We start from the raw sequence: 18,531 nt of genomic DNA, 5'->3' as shown, positions 1-18,531 counted from the left end.
TGTAAAAACTAAAATATATTTTTTATTGTTACTACTGACTAATGGACCAAGAAAGTCGGCTGTTAGCCTATCAAGGGGTTTGAAACAAAGTAGTGGAATAGGTTGAAGTTCTCCTGCGGGTTTCCCTGGACCTTTTTTATTTATTTGACATTCGTGACAAGTTTTTATTAAATGAATAACATCTTTAATAAGATCTGGCCAATAATATTTAATTTGTATTTTCTTAATTGTTTTTGTAATTCCCATATGTGCTGACATAGGTGGACAATGATGTGCTGAAATGACATCTTGCACAATTGATTTAGGTATTACTATTAGATTATCTATATTCTGTTTTGGCATGTATTGTTGTAGGTAAAGTATATCATTTATAATTACAAACCTTCTAGACATCTTAGTTTTTTTGTTGGATATCTTTTGCCCATTTAATGTTTTTATTATTTGTTGGCAAAATAAATCTTCTTTTTGACTTGAACGATGTATTTTTAAAAAGTAATAAAATAATAGTCGGTCAGAAAAGTATTTAAAATTGATAATTATTTATGTGTAAAGATTATTCCAGAAGTTTCTCGAATAATCTCGAAACTTCTATTTTGATTCATTACAATATAGTTAAGTATTATAGATATTATATAATAGCCAAGTACCTAACATTGAATAAAAACTTTTTTAATTTATTGCTTCACATAGACATTAAATTGTATTTAGGTATTCAAAGAATTAATTTATTTAAACATTAAAAAATATGTGTTCAATAATTTTTTTTTTTTTTTGGTATTAATAATTATTTTCAGCTGAACTTATACATTTTAAAGTAATTATTTAGTAGAATTTGATGCTTGAAATACGTTTTTTTAACAGTATTAGTAAATTTTTAATGGCATTACTGTAAGTTTTTAGTTAAACATTTCCCTAGTCATACTTATAGTTAATATGGAAGCAATTTAATTTTTAAAGATATTTGCAATCGCCCTCCCTATAAGATATAAAGGATGGACATAAAAAGTATTTTAAATATATAAATGGAAATACATGTTTTTTTTTTTTAAAAAAAGTATATAAATAGAAACTGTATACATTAATTTTCATTAAACCCATTATAAAATGTACTACAAAATATTGATTTTTTATAATTGTTAATTTATCGGCACAAATGAGAATGATTAGATGGATAAGAGAAGTAACTAGAAAAGATAGAATAAGGAACGAGCATATAAGAGGAGGTATAGGTGTAGCGTCAATCGTGGATAAGATGAGAGAAAATAGACTTAGATGGTCATGTTATGAGGAGAGAAGAATCGGAAGCTGTAAGAACAGTTATAGAAATGAATGTTGAAGGAAAAATTGGTAGAGGAAGACCAAAAAAGAGGTGGAGAGATGCTATTGAATGCGTTTTGAGGACAGATGATGTGAGCGTAAATGATGTGGGAGATCGTGTCAAGTAGTTGGGATTAAGGCGAGGAAGAAGAAGAAGATATAATATATAAGTAAAAGAACTACTACTCTGGATATAATTAAGAAAATAGAAGTTGATATTGCTTTTGTAATTATCCACCAATTTCTTAGAATTAAACACTATTTACAGATTTGCATCAAAGCGTTTTTTTTTATAGTAATTTTAATCACTGTCAGATTAAGTCTATACTAGACCCAACTATGGCACGTCCCCACTGTGATGGGTTTTTTTTATATTTTTATCGTAATAATTCATATAAATAAAAGTCTTAGTAATAATTTCTATGTAACTATTGGTGTTTATATAGATGCTATTAATTGAAATATTTAAAAATATTACGTGCCAAGTTTCAAATGGAAGTTTTAGGATAAGGGTGGCCGACCCCAAGTAGTTGAAATAAGGCGAGGAAAAAGAAAAAGAAGAAGAAGAAGATTAGTTTATCGGATCAAAAATGTATATATTTTTTATGTATATTTGTTTTCATAGTAAAAGGGATATATTTTTTCTTCATCTATTAAATATAAAATATTGAGTAATAGTGTTATTAGGATTTAAAAGTTAACAATTTTTGATGAATTAAAAATTTTGTTGGTAAATACAAATTGTATAAGTAATACATTTGATCATTTGAAAAAAATTTTCTCAATCCAAGTAATTGGGGAAAATTCCTAAAATATTAAAATTATCATATTTTAATCTGTTTTTTACTTAAAAATTTACTTTAATTGCCATAATTTTTCAAAAATAAATTTTATTTAATATTTTTATAGATTTATGGATTTTAAAATATGTTACATTTTCATTTTATTAATAAGTTTAAAATAATTAAACATTGAAGGGAATAGGTATAACTAAATTGAGCAAAATAATTATTAATTAAAATTCAACAATGAAACGAACAAAATGAAAAATATATCAAGTAAAATTAAATTATGTAAAAAGGAGTTGTAAAATATAACTTCGTATCCTTAAATAATGCTTCAATTTTAGAACAGATAAATGATGAAATGTCTGTGTTAGGTCTATACTTGATTATCTTATTGTATTCACGTCTTAAATTTATATTATTATTTCTGGTGTAAGTACATATATTTTTCGTACATGAATATGTAGATCTACGAATTTGTTTAATCTGAGTCATAAACTTAGAAATGTTGATATGTTCATCAATAATTAGTGCCGTTTTATATTGCGTTAATAACACATTTAGAATACATTCTGACATTTGTTGCGAATAAAATTCATCTTTAAATAGCATGTTCAAAGACCGAACAACGTTTATCATATCGGCTAACATATTTTTGAAACTTTTAATTTTCTCTGTGATTAAATTTTTAGTATCAAAGAGGCTGAAATCAATATTTTCTATATCTTCATTGTTTATAATATGATCTAAATTATTGAAATATTCAATAGTATCGGTATTACACGATTCATACTTGGCATTAGAAATATCGGTGTTGTTATCTACTTCTAAATCATCTGAATAGTCGAGTGTTTGGTCATCATTTCTAAAACTCAGATCACCCATTTTATTTTTAAATTCACTCCCCAAATGTAAAACAAGAACAACGAATTTTCTTATTATATCAAAGTACTTACACTGAACCATAAGATGAACGATAGATAATTTTATTTTGAAGTTGCTTTCGTTCACAGCAAGATATTTTGATGATAAAAGTTCTTTTGATATTTTTTTTCCTTCCAAATCAAATTTTTTATATTCAATATTGTTAAACAAATTATGGATGTCAAAATTTATTTTGTCCATTTGAACTGTAATGTTTAAAAAATAACTCCACGTTTTTTCTTCCGCCAATATTTTATTGAGACAATATATTTGATTTTCAGTAACAGTTGATAATTTATCAACTTTACAAAATTCATTTTGTGAAGGTAAATACAAAAAAAGTGTAATTAGTATCTCAAGAAAATGATTATAATACATTTTAAATAATCAAAACGATACGTAGAATAAAATATATATTACTAATTTTTAATGTATCTATTAATGTGTTGGTATAATTATGTAACTTTACTTACGTTTAATACAGAAAACTTAAATGTTCATCTACCTATTTATAATTAATAATTATTAATATAATAATTTAATATGAACAAATATAAACTCAAGTATATACTTTAAAAAACAAGTAAATATTATATTACCACCATAATATATTTTATATTTAAATTATTAGAATATTTGTAACAAATTACATTATAGTAATTATATAGTGATGTCACAAAGTATTTCGATGTCAAGAGTTATGGTTTTATTAACACGCTTATATTAGTTTCACGTGTATGTTGTTTGTTGGGTGTTGTGTGTTGTTTGTAACTTTCTATGCGCACGTGTCTACGGCCTTGAGACTAGATGGTCGTAACGCATTCACCCCACCCCACGCCATGCTCACTACACGACGGCACTACTATTCCTGTATAATTTTTTTATGACGATATTAGCAAGTATATAGCCTTTATTATCAGTAATAGTAAGACACAGTTGTGAATTTATAAATACACTAACTGCCAATACAGAAATTATATCTATTGATAGTCATAATTGACAATAAACACTCCGTGACTGTGATAGCGATGTCATAGAAAACTAAAAAGAAAAAATAAATATAGTTTAAAAAACATAAAAGACACGCTTTTAAAGTACATCGAACTTATTTTTAAAATAAGCTTAAAACAATAATACATGAAAAATAATAGTATTATTGTGAAAAAAGCGTGGGTGCTTTATGCCATATTTTTCGTGTATTATTGGTTTAAGCTTATTTTAAAAATTATTTTTAACTTTTTAGTTTGATGTACATTAAAAGCGTATTTTTTTGTTTTTTAAACTATATTTATTTTTATTTTTCCGATATCAAATTTATCATATACAATATTGTTTAATAAACTGTAGTTTTTTCTTTTTCATTTTAATTATATTGTCGTGAAACGATCCCAAGTGTTTTTATTTTAATATTTTGGTTAAAAAATACTTGATCATTATTACTAGTTAATAAAATAGTTTATTTACAAATAATCATTAAGGTATTAAAATTTTATTTAATAAAATATATAAATTATTATATATTACATATTGGACAACAATAAAAATGGCACCTTTTTTTTTACTTTTCAATAATCAAATTATTATATCTTTATAATTTGCTACTTATTACACAAAATTAGATAATAACATTTCTAAAAATAGTAGTATTGTAAAAATTAAGCAAAGTGTAGATAATGTATTTTTAAGGATAGTATTTTTTGATATCTGACAGTTATTAAAATTACTATCGTAAAATGCTTCGTTAAGTATTTGAAAAAGTTTTAGAAAAAATTGACATTTTCACTAAAATTTAAATTAGTATTATTATTGAATAGACTATTCATAGAAAACAAGTGGTCAGGACGTCTTTTTTTTTCATCATATAATACATTAAATAAGCTATAATTTTATTTAATTTTGAACGATGTAAATATTCCGTCGTTATACAAAATATTCTAAAATCTGAAAATTTTATTGTAAACTGTATCATTTTTTATTTAATGTAAGATAACTCCTACAAATAGAGATTTTGGATATTTTTCCTTTTGTCATTTTATTATAAATTAAATTAGTTTTAAGTTGATGTAGGTTTTTTAAATCATTATGAAAAATTGAAAAAAAAATTTAATATTATTTTAAGTTCCCACAGTAGCTTGGTAAATAACTAAATTTTATACGAATAAAAAATAAAATGCAGTACCGCAGGTTAAGTTTCGCAGACCTGTCATATTGCACTTTATCTTAACCTGTTACAATGAAGTTGTCAATCCCATGTCTACAATTATACTACAAACCAATTTATTTATATAATAATCTTTTTTGAATAAAACATTATCATTGTGATCAATTTACTATTAATTTTTATTTTTATGTAATTACTTATCGTTTATAACTTTCTATTTATTATATTTTTTTCATACAAATTACTTTTTATTTGATTAAGTTTAATTTAGATAGCTCTATTAAACTATCTCATATCAATAATTTATCTTTCAATCTACGACAAATTATCATTTAATCAGGTAATAATCCTATTCCATCAATGGATGTATTGCTATAGTTTAGTAAACAAAAATCAATATTACACTTCAGCTCTTCTGATTTTTTAAAGATTATTTACATGTAGCTGATATTTTTCTTAGTCTGTTCATTACTTTTAGGATAGTGTGATGTGATGGTTGCTTATTTAATGTTTATAAGCATTTGAATGGAATATTATATCAATGTCCGAGATTATTTTTGTCTGGACATCCATTAGTAGAAAAATTATTTGTTAAGATTTTTATTACTTATGAAGACTTACCTTTAATTTTTCTTGGTTCGAATCATTTTAAAGAATATTCTGTTAAAGCTAAATATGACATTGATTTACAATCTAAAATATCTATAAAATGGTCTACCTGGAATATTATAAGTTAATATTTAAGTTAGTATTTTAATTTTTAATTACATGATCACATAATTATTCCTCGTGAAAGGAAATAAAATACTTTCACGGCCCTTCTGCCAATCGTAAGAGGCGACTAATGAGGTTGCTTCAAGTCGACACCAGGTGTAAAATTTTGTCAAAAAGTATTAGAAGGCCTGAATTAAACTTAGGTGGATTATTCCATCTCGGATGTATGCAGGAACAATATGTAAGAGGAAAATAACTAGTTGGAAACGAAAAAGTTCTAAAGAATAATATGTTTGATACTAGTCGGACAGTTCGGTGGCTGTTTCATCAGTTATGTGTACAGACCTATCCAATGGTTATAGTGTCGGTATAGACGGTATAGAGATATCATCATTTAACTCTAGGCTGAACTTATGTATAGGTGAAAAATATAGATACAACGTAAGAATAGATACTTGAAATGTTGACACATTAACTGGAAGAAGTACTGAATAGGAAAAAAGTTAACATTTGTTGTTTGCAGGAAACTAAGTGGAAGGGAGAGAACCAAGGAAAATAGGTGAGAGTATAAAATAATATACTCAGGTAAGTCTAATACAAAGAATGGTGTAGGGATAATAATGGATGAGGTGATGAAAAGTAAAGTAATAGAATCAGCTAGGAAAATTAACAGAATTATAGTCGTAAAATTAATTTTCGAGGAAAAAATGTTGAATATAATAAGTGCCTATACACAACAAGTAGGATGTTATGAATACACTCTCCAAAATTGTTTTGAGAGAGATGGATGAGATGATTCAAGGAGTACCTGGCAATGAGGATGCGTTGATAGCTGGAGATTTGAATGGACGTGTGGATAATGAGAGGTGAGTATATGAAAGAGGAAATAGAGGGTGCGGTTCAAATGTAACGTGTTGGAAAATAATCCTGGATTTCACAGTTTTGTATTCTTTTGCTATGGTTAATACTTTTTTTAGACAGTAGGAAGAATATTACATAATTTATAAAACACAATAGACCATAGATCAATTATTTAATTTAAAAATGAGAGAAACTTTAAACACGGAAAAAGAGATGCGGTGGGAATGTCTAGGGAAATATCTAATTTGATAGTTTTGTAAATAATAGTACTGTTGTGCTTTTAAAATTGATAAAATTTGAAACTTTATAAAAAGACGAAAGCACTTACTTTTCAATAATAAATTTAGAATATAATTTAGAATTATGTGACTGACAAATAAATAATACAATACAACATTTGTTTGGTACAGAATGCCTTTACCAAAGATCTAGTAAACCAGTTGTTACAAACATCGTTGACTGTATTATATCCTGTGACAGCTGATATCCAGCGTCTTGCCTCACTCACACATTTGCCCACCCAGCACAGCAAATTGATGACCTCAGTGTCAAATGTCATCCGTGTACAGTTCATTGTCGTAAGTTAGTCAGTCAATTGTTTTATGTGTCATTCTTTTTTTTTTTTGTAGCAAGCGCCTTCTCTTGAATGGTAAATTGTTCGGCCATTGTAAATCGTTATTCTTTAATTTGTTTATTGCACCCTTGTGCTCAAGTTTTCCGTGCCCTTGCACGCCACTAATGATTGGGCCCTTTTTTTCTTCCACGACCGGCTTAGTTGTAGGCCACCCTGGAACTACCGTTAGGTATTACTTCAGGGTGGCCCACGCCGTCTCTAAAACTCATACCACCACGTTGTGAATCAGCCCGAAATTAATCAAGAGCAGGCCCACAACGTGGTGTGGCCTCCCCCGTTAGCCGGATCCCAGAGTGGGATCCGTTGCCCAGATTAGTGATTGGGCCCTGGCCATCACTAAATATCTTCATTGCCATAGTCGCTTTTTCGCCGTCTTTTCTCATCTGCCATTACGTGCCTGGATTTACACTCTGACTCGTCATACTCAGATGTTCGACACCATTACCACAAGATCTCATACAGTCCACTCATTACTATCAACAACTTCATCTGTACAGCTGAGTTTTATATTATTTTTTAATGTTATTTATTGTTTGTTTTAATTGAGTTTAACTATTTTGTTTATGCCGCTTCATCGGCCATTAGTATTTAAGGACCCCCCGCTTTCCCCTTAAATTTAAGATACTCTCTAAAGAATTTCTAATATATGTGGTTCTTCGTTATTTAATTATCGTCTACTTTAATTATTGTCTATTCTCGTTACTTATTGGATTACAGTTAACTGTCATCACACAGGTGACTCATTCCCGCTTCAATAATAGCGATTTAAACAGGCTAAAGGTAAAACGACATTTTAGTGCGGTACACAACTGGTCGTCAAGTATTATGAAATTACAAAGTAAAATGATTTAATTTTGTAGTTGAAATCTATCATATCAAACTTGATTCGTCAATTAATACTTTGAAAACATTAGAAATGAATGATTTTAATTGTCTGAATAAGAAATTTCTTCTCGCAAGGGGGGACTACAGTGATGGGATCCTTGATATTTATTGAAATAATTGAATCAAAATGAGATTTAAATGAAAGGAGTTGAAAATTTACTCTAACTTAAAAGTATCAAGAAAAAAATTCAAAAAGTTCCTTGCCATACGTGGGTTGGAACCTTGTACCCAAAGCGCGTAAAACACAAGTTTTACCGACTCGATAACCATACGTCGCTTCCATCGACTGAACAAATTGGCTATATAAGCTAGTTCAATTTTCAATATTATTTTTCTTGACTTCAAAAAACAAAAACATTTAAATAAGTTTAGCTTTCTATGCTATATCAATTTTTATTTATATAATATTTATGAAAATCTGAACTCCCCTTGTCAGGTATTTTAAAATAAAATAAAATAAAATACAAAACCCAGAATTTTTACACAAAAATAGCAAATTTTTGAATACGGTAGTCATTTTTACCCTGAAGACAAATCCAGAGGTCAAATTTTTTTTTTTCAAATTAAAGTATATTACATAAGCTTTAATTTAAGATATATATAAAAGTGTCAGTATTTCCGGAATACTTTCAAAAATTAAATTGAAAATATCTTAGTAACAATACGCATGTTTAAAGTTTTGACCCCCNGTTAAATTGAAAATATCTTAGTAAAAATACGCATGTTTAAAGTTTTGACCCCCCTTGTTAGAGGGCGGTCAAAGGGGTATCATAAAGGGGTATGATCCGAAAATAGCATATTTTTGCATACGGTAGTCATTTTCACCATGAAGACAAGTCCAGAGGACAAAGTTATTTTTTTCAAATTAAATTATATTACAATAGCATTAATTTAAGATATATATAAAAGTGTCAGTCTTTCAGGAACATTTTCAAAAGTTAAGTTGAAAAAGTTAATTTTTTCTAAAAAAGTTACTTAACATACTTGTTTGTTTTCTTAGTGATCAAATTCAACCTATTCACTTGAAATCATAGAAGTAAATTATTCTTGTCTTTAGTTAATTTTCTATCTAGATGTCGTCTATCAAATTTACCCTATATAAAGTCCACTAAAAAACATACAAAATAATTTAAGTTGAAAAAATTAGTTTTTCTAAAAAATTACCATTTTGAAATCCTACCTATGATCTGGTAAAGGGTCAACTGTTCACAAAGATATATAAAATGATAGGTAAATATCTAAGGTGTCTATAAAAAAAAAAATTCATTCTGTCATTTTTAAAAGAGTTATGATAATTTTAAGTAAAAAAAATTGAAAAATTTTTGAAAATTAGCGATTTTTAAATTTGTAATTTTTTGGGAGATTTTCCCCGTTTACGAGGAACGAGGGATTTTTTTCAAATTTTGAGGGTAATATCTTCGACTAGATACGATTTGTGATCTTTTGATAAATTGTTCATCAAAATCGGCCCAGCAAACGCTGAGATTAAGCGTTCACAGACACAAAAAAAAAAAAAACACATCATAGTATTAATTGTAATGAATACCTTCTCAGCTTTGCATCGAAGATAAAAATCGCGCTTGTTGGAATTATTTAAGTATTGAAAATTAAATTGCGCTTATTGAAAACATTTGTTTATTGAAGTATAAAACGCGCTTATTGGAATCGTTTATTTATTGAAAATTATATTGTGCATAAATTCTATCTCAAGTAAAGTAAAGAATTGAAATTATTATTTGGAAGTGAAATGTTGAATGTAAAATTGAATTTATTATTGATTGAAAATCATATTGTGCTTACATTAAAAGTTGTTTAAATCTAAAAAACTAAAAAAAAACTAATTGTGCTTATTATATAAAAATTGAATTTATTATTGAAAATTGCGTGTCACTTAAAATATTTAAATTAACATTTTAAAATAAAAAAAAAAAAAATTTGCCCCGTTTAAAACTAGTTGAGCATAAATTTATTTGAATAATACAGAATTTGAGAATAAAATTGTAAAAGTGTATATTTAAAGTTATGTCAGAGGAAATAGAATTAATTGAAATACAAGGTATTCTAGACGAATACAAAAAAAAAACACAGCACAGGGGGGTCGCACCACAGTGGTGACGTGGCATAGTTGGATCAAGTATAATGATATCTGACAGTTATTAAAATCACTATAAAAAAAAACGATTCGATGCAAATCTTTAGATACTGTTTAATTTTAAAAAATTGGTTGATTATTCCAAAAGCTACATGATTCCTTATTAATATCCTGAATGAAAAAGGGATTATTAAAAAATATTATTTCTCATGAAAAAATTATGTTGATCCATACACTTTTTAAAAAGTTATAGAATTTTAAAGTAAAAAATGTAAAATGTAAAATTGAGAATTTTAACACAAAAATAGCATACGGTAGCCATTTTCACCGTGAAGAGAAAATAAAGTCCGAAATTTTTTTTTCCATAATAAAGTATATTACATTAGCTTTAATTTAAGATATATATAAAAATGTCAGTATTTCTAGAATACTTTCAAAAGTTAAGTTGAAAAAGTAAATTTTTTTTGAAAAAGTTGTCATTTTAAATCCTCCTGTGAGCAGATAAAGGATCACATTTATAAAACAAAAAATATACCAAATGATAGGTAAAGACATCATGCATCTATAAAAACAAAATTTATATTAATTTGGCCATTTTTAAAAATGTTATGGCAATTTAAGTAAAAAAAAATGAAATCATTTCAAAAATTTGCGATTTTTAAATTTGTAATTTTTTTGGTGGTTTCCCCCATTTACGGGGAACGAGGGAAATTTTTTCAAATTTTGAGGGTAATTTCTTTAACTAGATACGATTTATGATCTTGTGACGTATCATTGAAAGAAATCGGTTCGGTGAAAGCTGAGAAAAAGTGGTAACAGACACAAAAAAAAAAAACACCATAGTAAAATAATACCTTCTCAGCTTCGATGCGACTAAAATAAATTAAAGAATTTCAAAATTTTAAACAAAATCAAGAACAATTTTTTATCGAACATATTAATGTTATACCTATTAATAGGCAATTTCAAAATTATAATTATTCATCTAACAAGTTTTTACAAAGAAATTATCAATTTCAGAATAGTAATATCGATTCACGTTATAAAAATCAATTTCAAAATAGTAATAGATTTAATAATAACCTACAACGCTATAATAGTAATCAATTTCAAAATAATAATAGTTCTAAAAACAACTTTTCATCAAATTACGATCTCCACACATCTAGCATGTGATTAATTTCCTCCCTTTTTTCTCCTATTAAAACTATATCGTCATCAAACAACATGCACTATGGCTCCTTTCCTTGTATTTCTCTAGTAATTTCATCCATCACTATAGAGACTAAGTAAAGGCTTAAGGCAAAACCTTGATGCACTCCTACTCTTACCTGAAAATCTTTTGTTACTTCTTCTACGCTTTTTATACTGGTATAAGTGCCATCTTACATATCTTCTATTATATTAATGTACCTTTTCGAGACTCCTTTTTTCATTAATGCCCACTTTAAAACCTCTCTCGGTACTTTATCATACTTTTTCTCCAAATCTATAAATACCATACAAAGCTTTTTGTTGTCCTCGCGTACATCCGAGATGGGACAATGCACCTAAGTTTTGTTCAGGATTTCTCATACTTTTTTGACAAAGATTTTTACACCGGGTGTCAAATCTATTTTAAAATAAAATAAAATACAGTGGGTATTAATGAGACAATGAGTCCCGAAAAGACCAAAAAAAATATGTAATTGAATGCAATATTTGGACGGCTGACGTGAGCGTAAATGATGTGGGTGCCAAGTGGAAGTTTAGGATAAAGGTGACCGACCACAAGTAGCTGGGATTAAAGTGAGGAAAAAAATGAAGATATAAAATATTTATTACTTAATTAAATATATTCAAATTTATAAAAACTTTCCTAACATAGTTTAGAAAGTTAAACCAAACGTACTTTTTTGGTCTTCCTCTACCTCTTCATCCTTCAACATTCATTTCTATAACTGTTACAGCCTCCGATTCTTCTCGCCTCATAACATGACCAAACCATCTAAGATAAATAATTATTTTCAACATAAATATTAGAGTTTTGAAGAATGTGTTTCTTGTGAAAACAATTGCTTCACTTTTTTCTGGAGCAGATTCAAAATAACTGAAGTAACGTAGAGAGGGTTTGGGGTGTATTTTTAGTGTAAGAGGTTATAAGCTTTAAAGTTATTAAAAGTTACCTTTTAAACCCTTATAAAAATATTTAATATTTCAATAGACGAAGAAATAAAATGTCCAGATTGTTATGAAAACGAATATCTTATATATTATTTTAATGGATGTACTCATCGAGTTTGTGAAATTTGTGCCGATAAACTTATAATTAGAATGAATTATAATTGAGTAATTCTGTTTGAAGAACAACATTTAGTGACTTTCTAACATATTCCACATATTTTTTTTAAATAAATATTATAACTTATCATAAAACACATGTGTATCCATTTATTATTTATTAATTGTACATATAGAATTTAAATTTATATATTATTTAATAATCCAAAACTTTTTTTTATTCTTAATAATCAAAAAGGTAGATATTAGAAATTGAATGATATTAAAAGTAGAATAATAATTATATTAAAAAAGGAAAACGGAACGGTTGCTTAATATGATTTTTTGTATTTTAAAAAATATAGTGTTTTTAATCTTTTTTTGTTATGTTAAGTCAAATAGTTCACATAAAGTAAAGTATTTCTAATTCAAACAAATACTAAATTACTTATAAATCATATTTTTTAGGGTATAGCAGTTCCTTATAAATGTTTTTTAATTGATAAAAATTTGAAAACTCAATTCAAAAGAGCTAAATCTCCACTATATTACAACCCAGTTGATGCAAATTGGAAAAGAGCAAAATGCAGCAGTTTAGGGCTTACGTACAAAGAACCCATTTGGAAACATGAGTTAACTTCGTATATGATACCAGTTGAATCGTTCCATACTGAATTCGCTTTACCTATAGTATTGTCTGAATTAATATGCGGAGATCGAAATTTAAAGAATCATTTTGCGCGAAATATTGTAAAAGTAAGCTTCTCTCGGTATCTTAAAAACAAACTACAAACATAGTTATAATAATTTTTATGTTAAATTTTATAAAACCAGAACCTAACATCAAACGAAGATATTGAAAAACTTTTTGAAAATAAAGATTTGTTTGAAGAGTACATAGCAAATTCTATGATAATCAAACGTCCAGGTACGATTAAATTAAATTAATACATTATACAAATAAAAAATCGTATTTAAAGTGATTTATAAATTAATTTTGTATATATTAATTTGAAAAAAAACGTACTTTTACCGGATCTGTTTCGTACTCTGATATTTGCATAAGTTTTTTTAAATTTTCTTTGTCTTAATGAATATTATACGTCATATTTATTAAACTATTAAATGATTAAGCATATCCAAATAACAGTTTTCATTTTATTTTGTGATAACACTAATAAAGCACATTTTTTTTATATAGATATACCAGTTGATGTAAGTAAGTATCTTTGTTGAATTTAAATAAATAAATAATTTAAATAAAAGTTAAAAATGAACATTTAATAAAAGTCTTTTTTATAAAAATGTGTAATTTAGTTTGAGGTAATATACTACGCAATTTATTTAGCTAGTGAGATAATCAAATTTTTTACACAAATTACAATTTTATAATATGCACAAAAATTCGGCGACGACAGCATGGTTCCGCGGCTTATGAAAAAAAAAAGTATACGAAGGTTTTGAATACTTAAGAATGTAACATAATATTCGATAAATAATCGAACACTCCATTAGAGTTGTTCGTGAGGCTATTTGGCCATTTTATAGTATATTAATTACCCCCAACCTAGGGATATTGACAAAATTAAATATTACATGATTATTATTTTATAATAAGACACACGGTTAATAATGACTGAGTTGAGATGTATATAATTAATTAAGACAAGGTGTGCAGTAATATAAGTATTATGACAGATAAGTTATTTGTTTGTATACAAACCAATAATATAAAATACAGATTATAAATTTTTAACAATGAAATTTTTGGTCTAGCTTGAGTCCAAATTAAGTCACACAATCAAAGTAGGATAAATCAATCTTCTTCTTCCTCGTCTTAATCCCAACAATTTGGGGTCGATCACCCTTATCCTAAACTTCCACTTGACACCCTCTCCCACATCAGCTGTCCTCATAATGCATTGTTGTATCTTAATACGAAACAACATTTTTGGATCTAACTTATAGTAATAAAAGTTCAATAATAACGCAAATGTAATTATTAAAGGTATAATCAAGCAATGTAAAATATACAAATTAAAGATACACTTAAAACACAATAAAACAATACACAAAATAAAAACTTAATGTCGTAAACGTACCACGCAAAAAAAGATTACTTTCAGTACTCTCAAAGGCTTCTATTCCTTTTCAATTCATTCCATTTCGTCTTATATACTAAAATATTTTCTCTTTCTTTTTTTTACGAATATCATAATACAATAATTTTCAAAAATGTTTATAAACATTTACTTCCTGGTCAAGTAACAATAATTCAGAGAATTACAATTATACAAACATTACAAAAATGTTTTAATTTCAGTGTTACAAAATAATGACCTATATTACAGCAATAAATAGCATCCCTCCATCTCTTTTTTGGTCTTCCTCTATCTCTTCTTTTTTCAACATTCATTTCTATAACTATTCTTACAGCTTCCGTCCGATTCTTCTCTCCTCATAATATGACCAAACCATCTAGGATAAATTAATATTTTCAACATAAATATTAGAGTATTGAAAAATGTGTTTCTTGTGAAAACAATTGCTTCACTTTTTTCTGGAACAGATTCACAAAATAAGATAACTGAAGTAACGTAGAGAGAGTTTGAGGTGTATTTTTAATGTAAGAGGTTATAAACTTTAAAGTTATTAAAAGTTACCTTTTAAACCCTTATAACAATATTAACTCAATATTTAATATTTCAATAGACGAAGAAATAAAATGTCCAGTTTGCTATGAAAAAAAATATCGTACTTATTATTTTAATGGATGTACTCATCGAGTGTGTGAAATTTGTGCCGATAAACTTATAATTAAAATGAATTATAATTGTCCATTTTGTAGAAGATTTTATCCAGAATCCAATGAAAATAATGGTATACAGAATATTTATTTTCTATTTTTATTTACATTCTTTAGACATAAACATTTTTTTAACATAATTTTAATTTTATCTATTATTCTTTACAGAAGTTGTAATAAGTATATGGGATACTGTAGAAATTCTTGCTGCTGCATATTACTTAAATGTTTGTATTTATGTCTATGAATTTCCAGAAAATATTTGGATATTATATCGGAACATATCGACTAGATTTGATTCAAAAAATGAAAAGTGTATCTATTTATATAAAACTGAAATTCATTGGGGTGTCGTCACTAATCTTACTTCACCTTAAATTTTGATGGAATAATGTAAAAGTTACAACTAAATAGTATATGCGAACTTATTTTCGTACTTGTATAACGTATCATATTATACATATATGACACTATCAGTTTTTAATCATGTAACTTATTGTTTTCAATGCCATAGCTGTCATATATTTATTTTTAACGCAAACCTTGAAGCAAAATTTTTTTTAATTTTTATAAATGTAATTGTTACGTTTGAACGTAACAAAAATTTTGTTACTTATTAATAAATATATTGGTCTACAAGGAACTTCCATCGAAATCAAAAATATACTTTTCTAAATCAATTTTCGCACTCAAATCTGAAATTAGACTTTTTCTATCATTTTTAAGTTTTGGTATTATTACTAATTAATTAAGAACTATAGAATACGGAATATACTTCTCAATATTTCAATCACAGCATCTATTTAAACACCAAGAGTTACATAGAAATGAATAGTATTTCTATTGAAATAATTTATTATGATATAAATACAAATAATATAATAATTGATTTTAACTAAATTTTAGGCTTTTTTCATCAATATAATGTTAGTAGTAATTAAATAAATTCTAAATAATATGTCAATCTAAATAAAACAGTTTGTCAATCTTCATAAAATTTTCTATTTTAATACGAAGATTAGTAGGTATTTAACCATGATGTGTTAATTTATTTTTTTTTTGTCTATCACTAATTTTCTTAGCTCTCACTAGACCAATTTTTCTCAACGATACGTCAAAAAATATCAAATCGTATCTAGTTGAAGATATTACTCCCAAAAAATGACAATTTTCGCAATTGGTAAATATCGACAAATTTTTTATAAAAATATCCATAACTTATTTCAGCTTCATTGGAATTCTTTTATCGCATAACACCAGATGCTTCTCTCCACTTCAACCACCCACATCAAATCTGTGTTATAAATCCTCGTCAATACCACCGTTCTTTTGCACAACTTACCCTACATACTTAAAATATTCCTCCTATCTTATCACGTCCTCGCCTATTATTATTAAACTTCTGATTTCACCTACCTCGTGTTTTCCTTTTTCAAACTCGTATTATGTATACTCTATCTTACTCCTACTTATTCTTAATCCGTTTCCTTCAAAACCTTTAGCCTTTGATTAATTTTCTCCTATTAACACTATATCGTCATCGAATAACATGCACCAAGACACCTCTCCTTGTATTTCTCTAGGAATTTCATCCATCACTATAAAAAATAAGTAAGGGCTTAAAGCAGAACCTTGGTTCATTCCTACTCCTACTCCTAATAAAACCTTAAATTGCCAATTTTATCGAGCCACGAATGTAACGAACGCTTGCCGAATCGTTAACACTAGTGTATTTAAATTAGGCTTTTCTTAACCCTTCATTAGGTAGGTTGGGTCTATCAGACCTAAATCTTTTCTTTTTTTGTTTCGTAATTGTTAAAATATATTTCTAAGTATGTCTATGTAATTGTTATTCACATTTGAAGAAATAAAATTTTACCATACAAAAGTAAAATCAATTTAATTATATGGGTCTATCAGATCCATGGTATCTATTAACATAACATTTTTTCACCTACCTAATGAATGGTATACAAATTAGTAATATTAATTTTGATTCCTATATGATCAAATTAAGTTTTTTATTTTATGTTCTTAATATTGAGTTATTATTAATTACAATAAACACTAATTTCGTAATTTCATTTTCCTATTATAGATTAATGTTAAGATTTACCCTAGTTATTAACGTAGATTTTATCCAAATTCTATATCTGTACTAGGGATATTTAAACATTTTTTCTGAGTATAGCCGAATAAAAGTGTTGGCTAATATTATGAAGTATAAAAATTAATATTTATGAAATATTGTATATTTTTTTTTTTTTTGAAAGTCTAATTCTGATGAAAGTTCCTTGTAGTCCAATTTATTTATTCATAAGTAACAAACATTTTCTTTTTTTTTTTTAAAGTATTGCATCAAGTTCTTTAAATTTTTATACACGTTAAAAGTAAAAAAATGTATTCAAAATAAAATAAAAATAAATATATATTAAATATATGTTATATAAATATTTATTTATATATTATACTTTTAAATCAAAGAACCATTAATCAGGATGTATTTAAGGAAACAGTAGTTGATGTTTTTATAATTATCCACCAATTTCTTAAAATTAAACATTATCTACAAATTTGCATCGAAGCGTTTCTTATTATAGTGATTTTAATCACTGTTAGATATCGTCTATACTTGTTCCAACTATGCTACGTCCATACTGTGCCGCGACACCACTAAGCTACCGTTTTGTTATATTTATATTTGTCTACACTTCTAAGATAAAAGGATTTTTTCCAATATTTGATGACTATTAGTTCAACTACATTAAAATCGGTTAATTTGAACTAATGAGCATCAAAATTGGTTCAGTGAGAGCTGAGAATTTTTATGAACAGACATAAAAAAAACGAATAGTATCACAAGATCAATAACTTTTTAGTTTTTCATCGGAACTAAAAAATAAAATCAAAAAGTTGTCAAAAAAATCACTCAATATAGTATCTTATAAAAATTGATTATAATTGTAAAAATCATAATAAATAAATAAATTATAATTGTTAAATTTATGTGCAGGCCAAAATCATTATTTTTAAATAATTTATACAGTAACCTGTTACCAAAATATTTGAATATTATTAACTGGTAAAAATACA

The 18,531-nt window shown here is 26.5% G+C and overlaps 2 protein-coding genes across 4 annotated transcripts in view; one reads left to right on the top strand and one right to left on the bottom strand.

The window, feature by feature from the left end:
- Positions 1–17,930, top strand: part of LOC126896880 (uncharacterized) — a 39,834-nt gene extending 21,904 nt beyond the window's left edge. Inside the window, exons 1-6 of one of the 2 annotated variants that reach the window (XM_050670026.1) lie at positions 12,900–13,044; positions 13,101–13,388; positions 13,467–13,560; positions 13,834–13,851; positions 15,345–15,512; positions 15,607–17,929. In XM_050670026.1, the coding sequence (XP_050525983.1) occupies positions 12,970–13,044; positions 13,101–13,388; positions 13,467–13,560; positions 13,834–13,851; positions 15,345–15,512; positions 15,607–15,815 (852 nt within the window). In that variant the 5' untranslated portion in view covers positions 12,900–12,969 and the 3' untranslated portion in view covers positions 15,816–17,929. Of the gene's footprint in view, positions 1–12,899; positions 13,045–13,100; positions 13,389–13,466; positions 13,561–13,833; positions 13,852–15,344; positions 15,513–15,606 lie in introns of those variants that run through there. The other variant, XM_050670027.1, reaches the window with a different exon arrangement.
- On the bottom strand, positions 2,190–13,784 carry LOC126896877 (uncharacterized). 2 transcript variants are annotated; one of them, XM_050670019.1, is made up of 4 exons: positions 13,660–13,784; positions 12,265–12,360; positions 5,809–5,905; positions 2,190–3,531 (listed from the first exon to the last, which is right to left on the bottom strand). In XM_050670019.1, the coding sequence occupies exon 4, from the start codon at positions 3,402–3,404 to the stop codon at positions 2,382–2,384; it is 1,023 nt and encodes a 340-aa protein (XP_050525976.1). In that variant the 5' UTR covers positions 3,405–3,531; positions 5,809–5,905; positions 12,265–12,360; positions 13,660–13,784; the 3' UTR covers positions 2,190–2,381. The 2 variants fall into 2 exon arrangements, with proteins under 2 accessions (XP_050525976.1, XP_050525977.1); XM_050670020.1 differs by lacking the exon at positions 12,265–12,360 and having other exon boundaries at positions 13,660–13,761.
- Positions 17,931–18,531: the final 601 nt, after the last annotated feature.

This window comes from Daktulosphaira vitifoliae, unplaced genomic scaffold (genome assembly GCF_025091365.1).
Source record: "Daktulosphaira vitifoliae isolate Bord-2020 unplaced genomic scaffold, ASM2509136v1 Scaffold_1, whole genome shotgun sequence".
Classification (NCBI taxonomy): Eukaryota; Metazoa; Arthropoda; class Insecta; order Hemiptera; family Phylloxeridae; genus Daktulosphaira; species Daktulosphaira vitifoliae.
The sequence above is the reverse complement of the archived record's forward strand: the minus strand, read 5'-3'. Positions and strand labels throughout refer to the sequence as shown.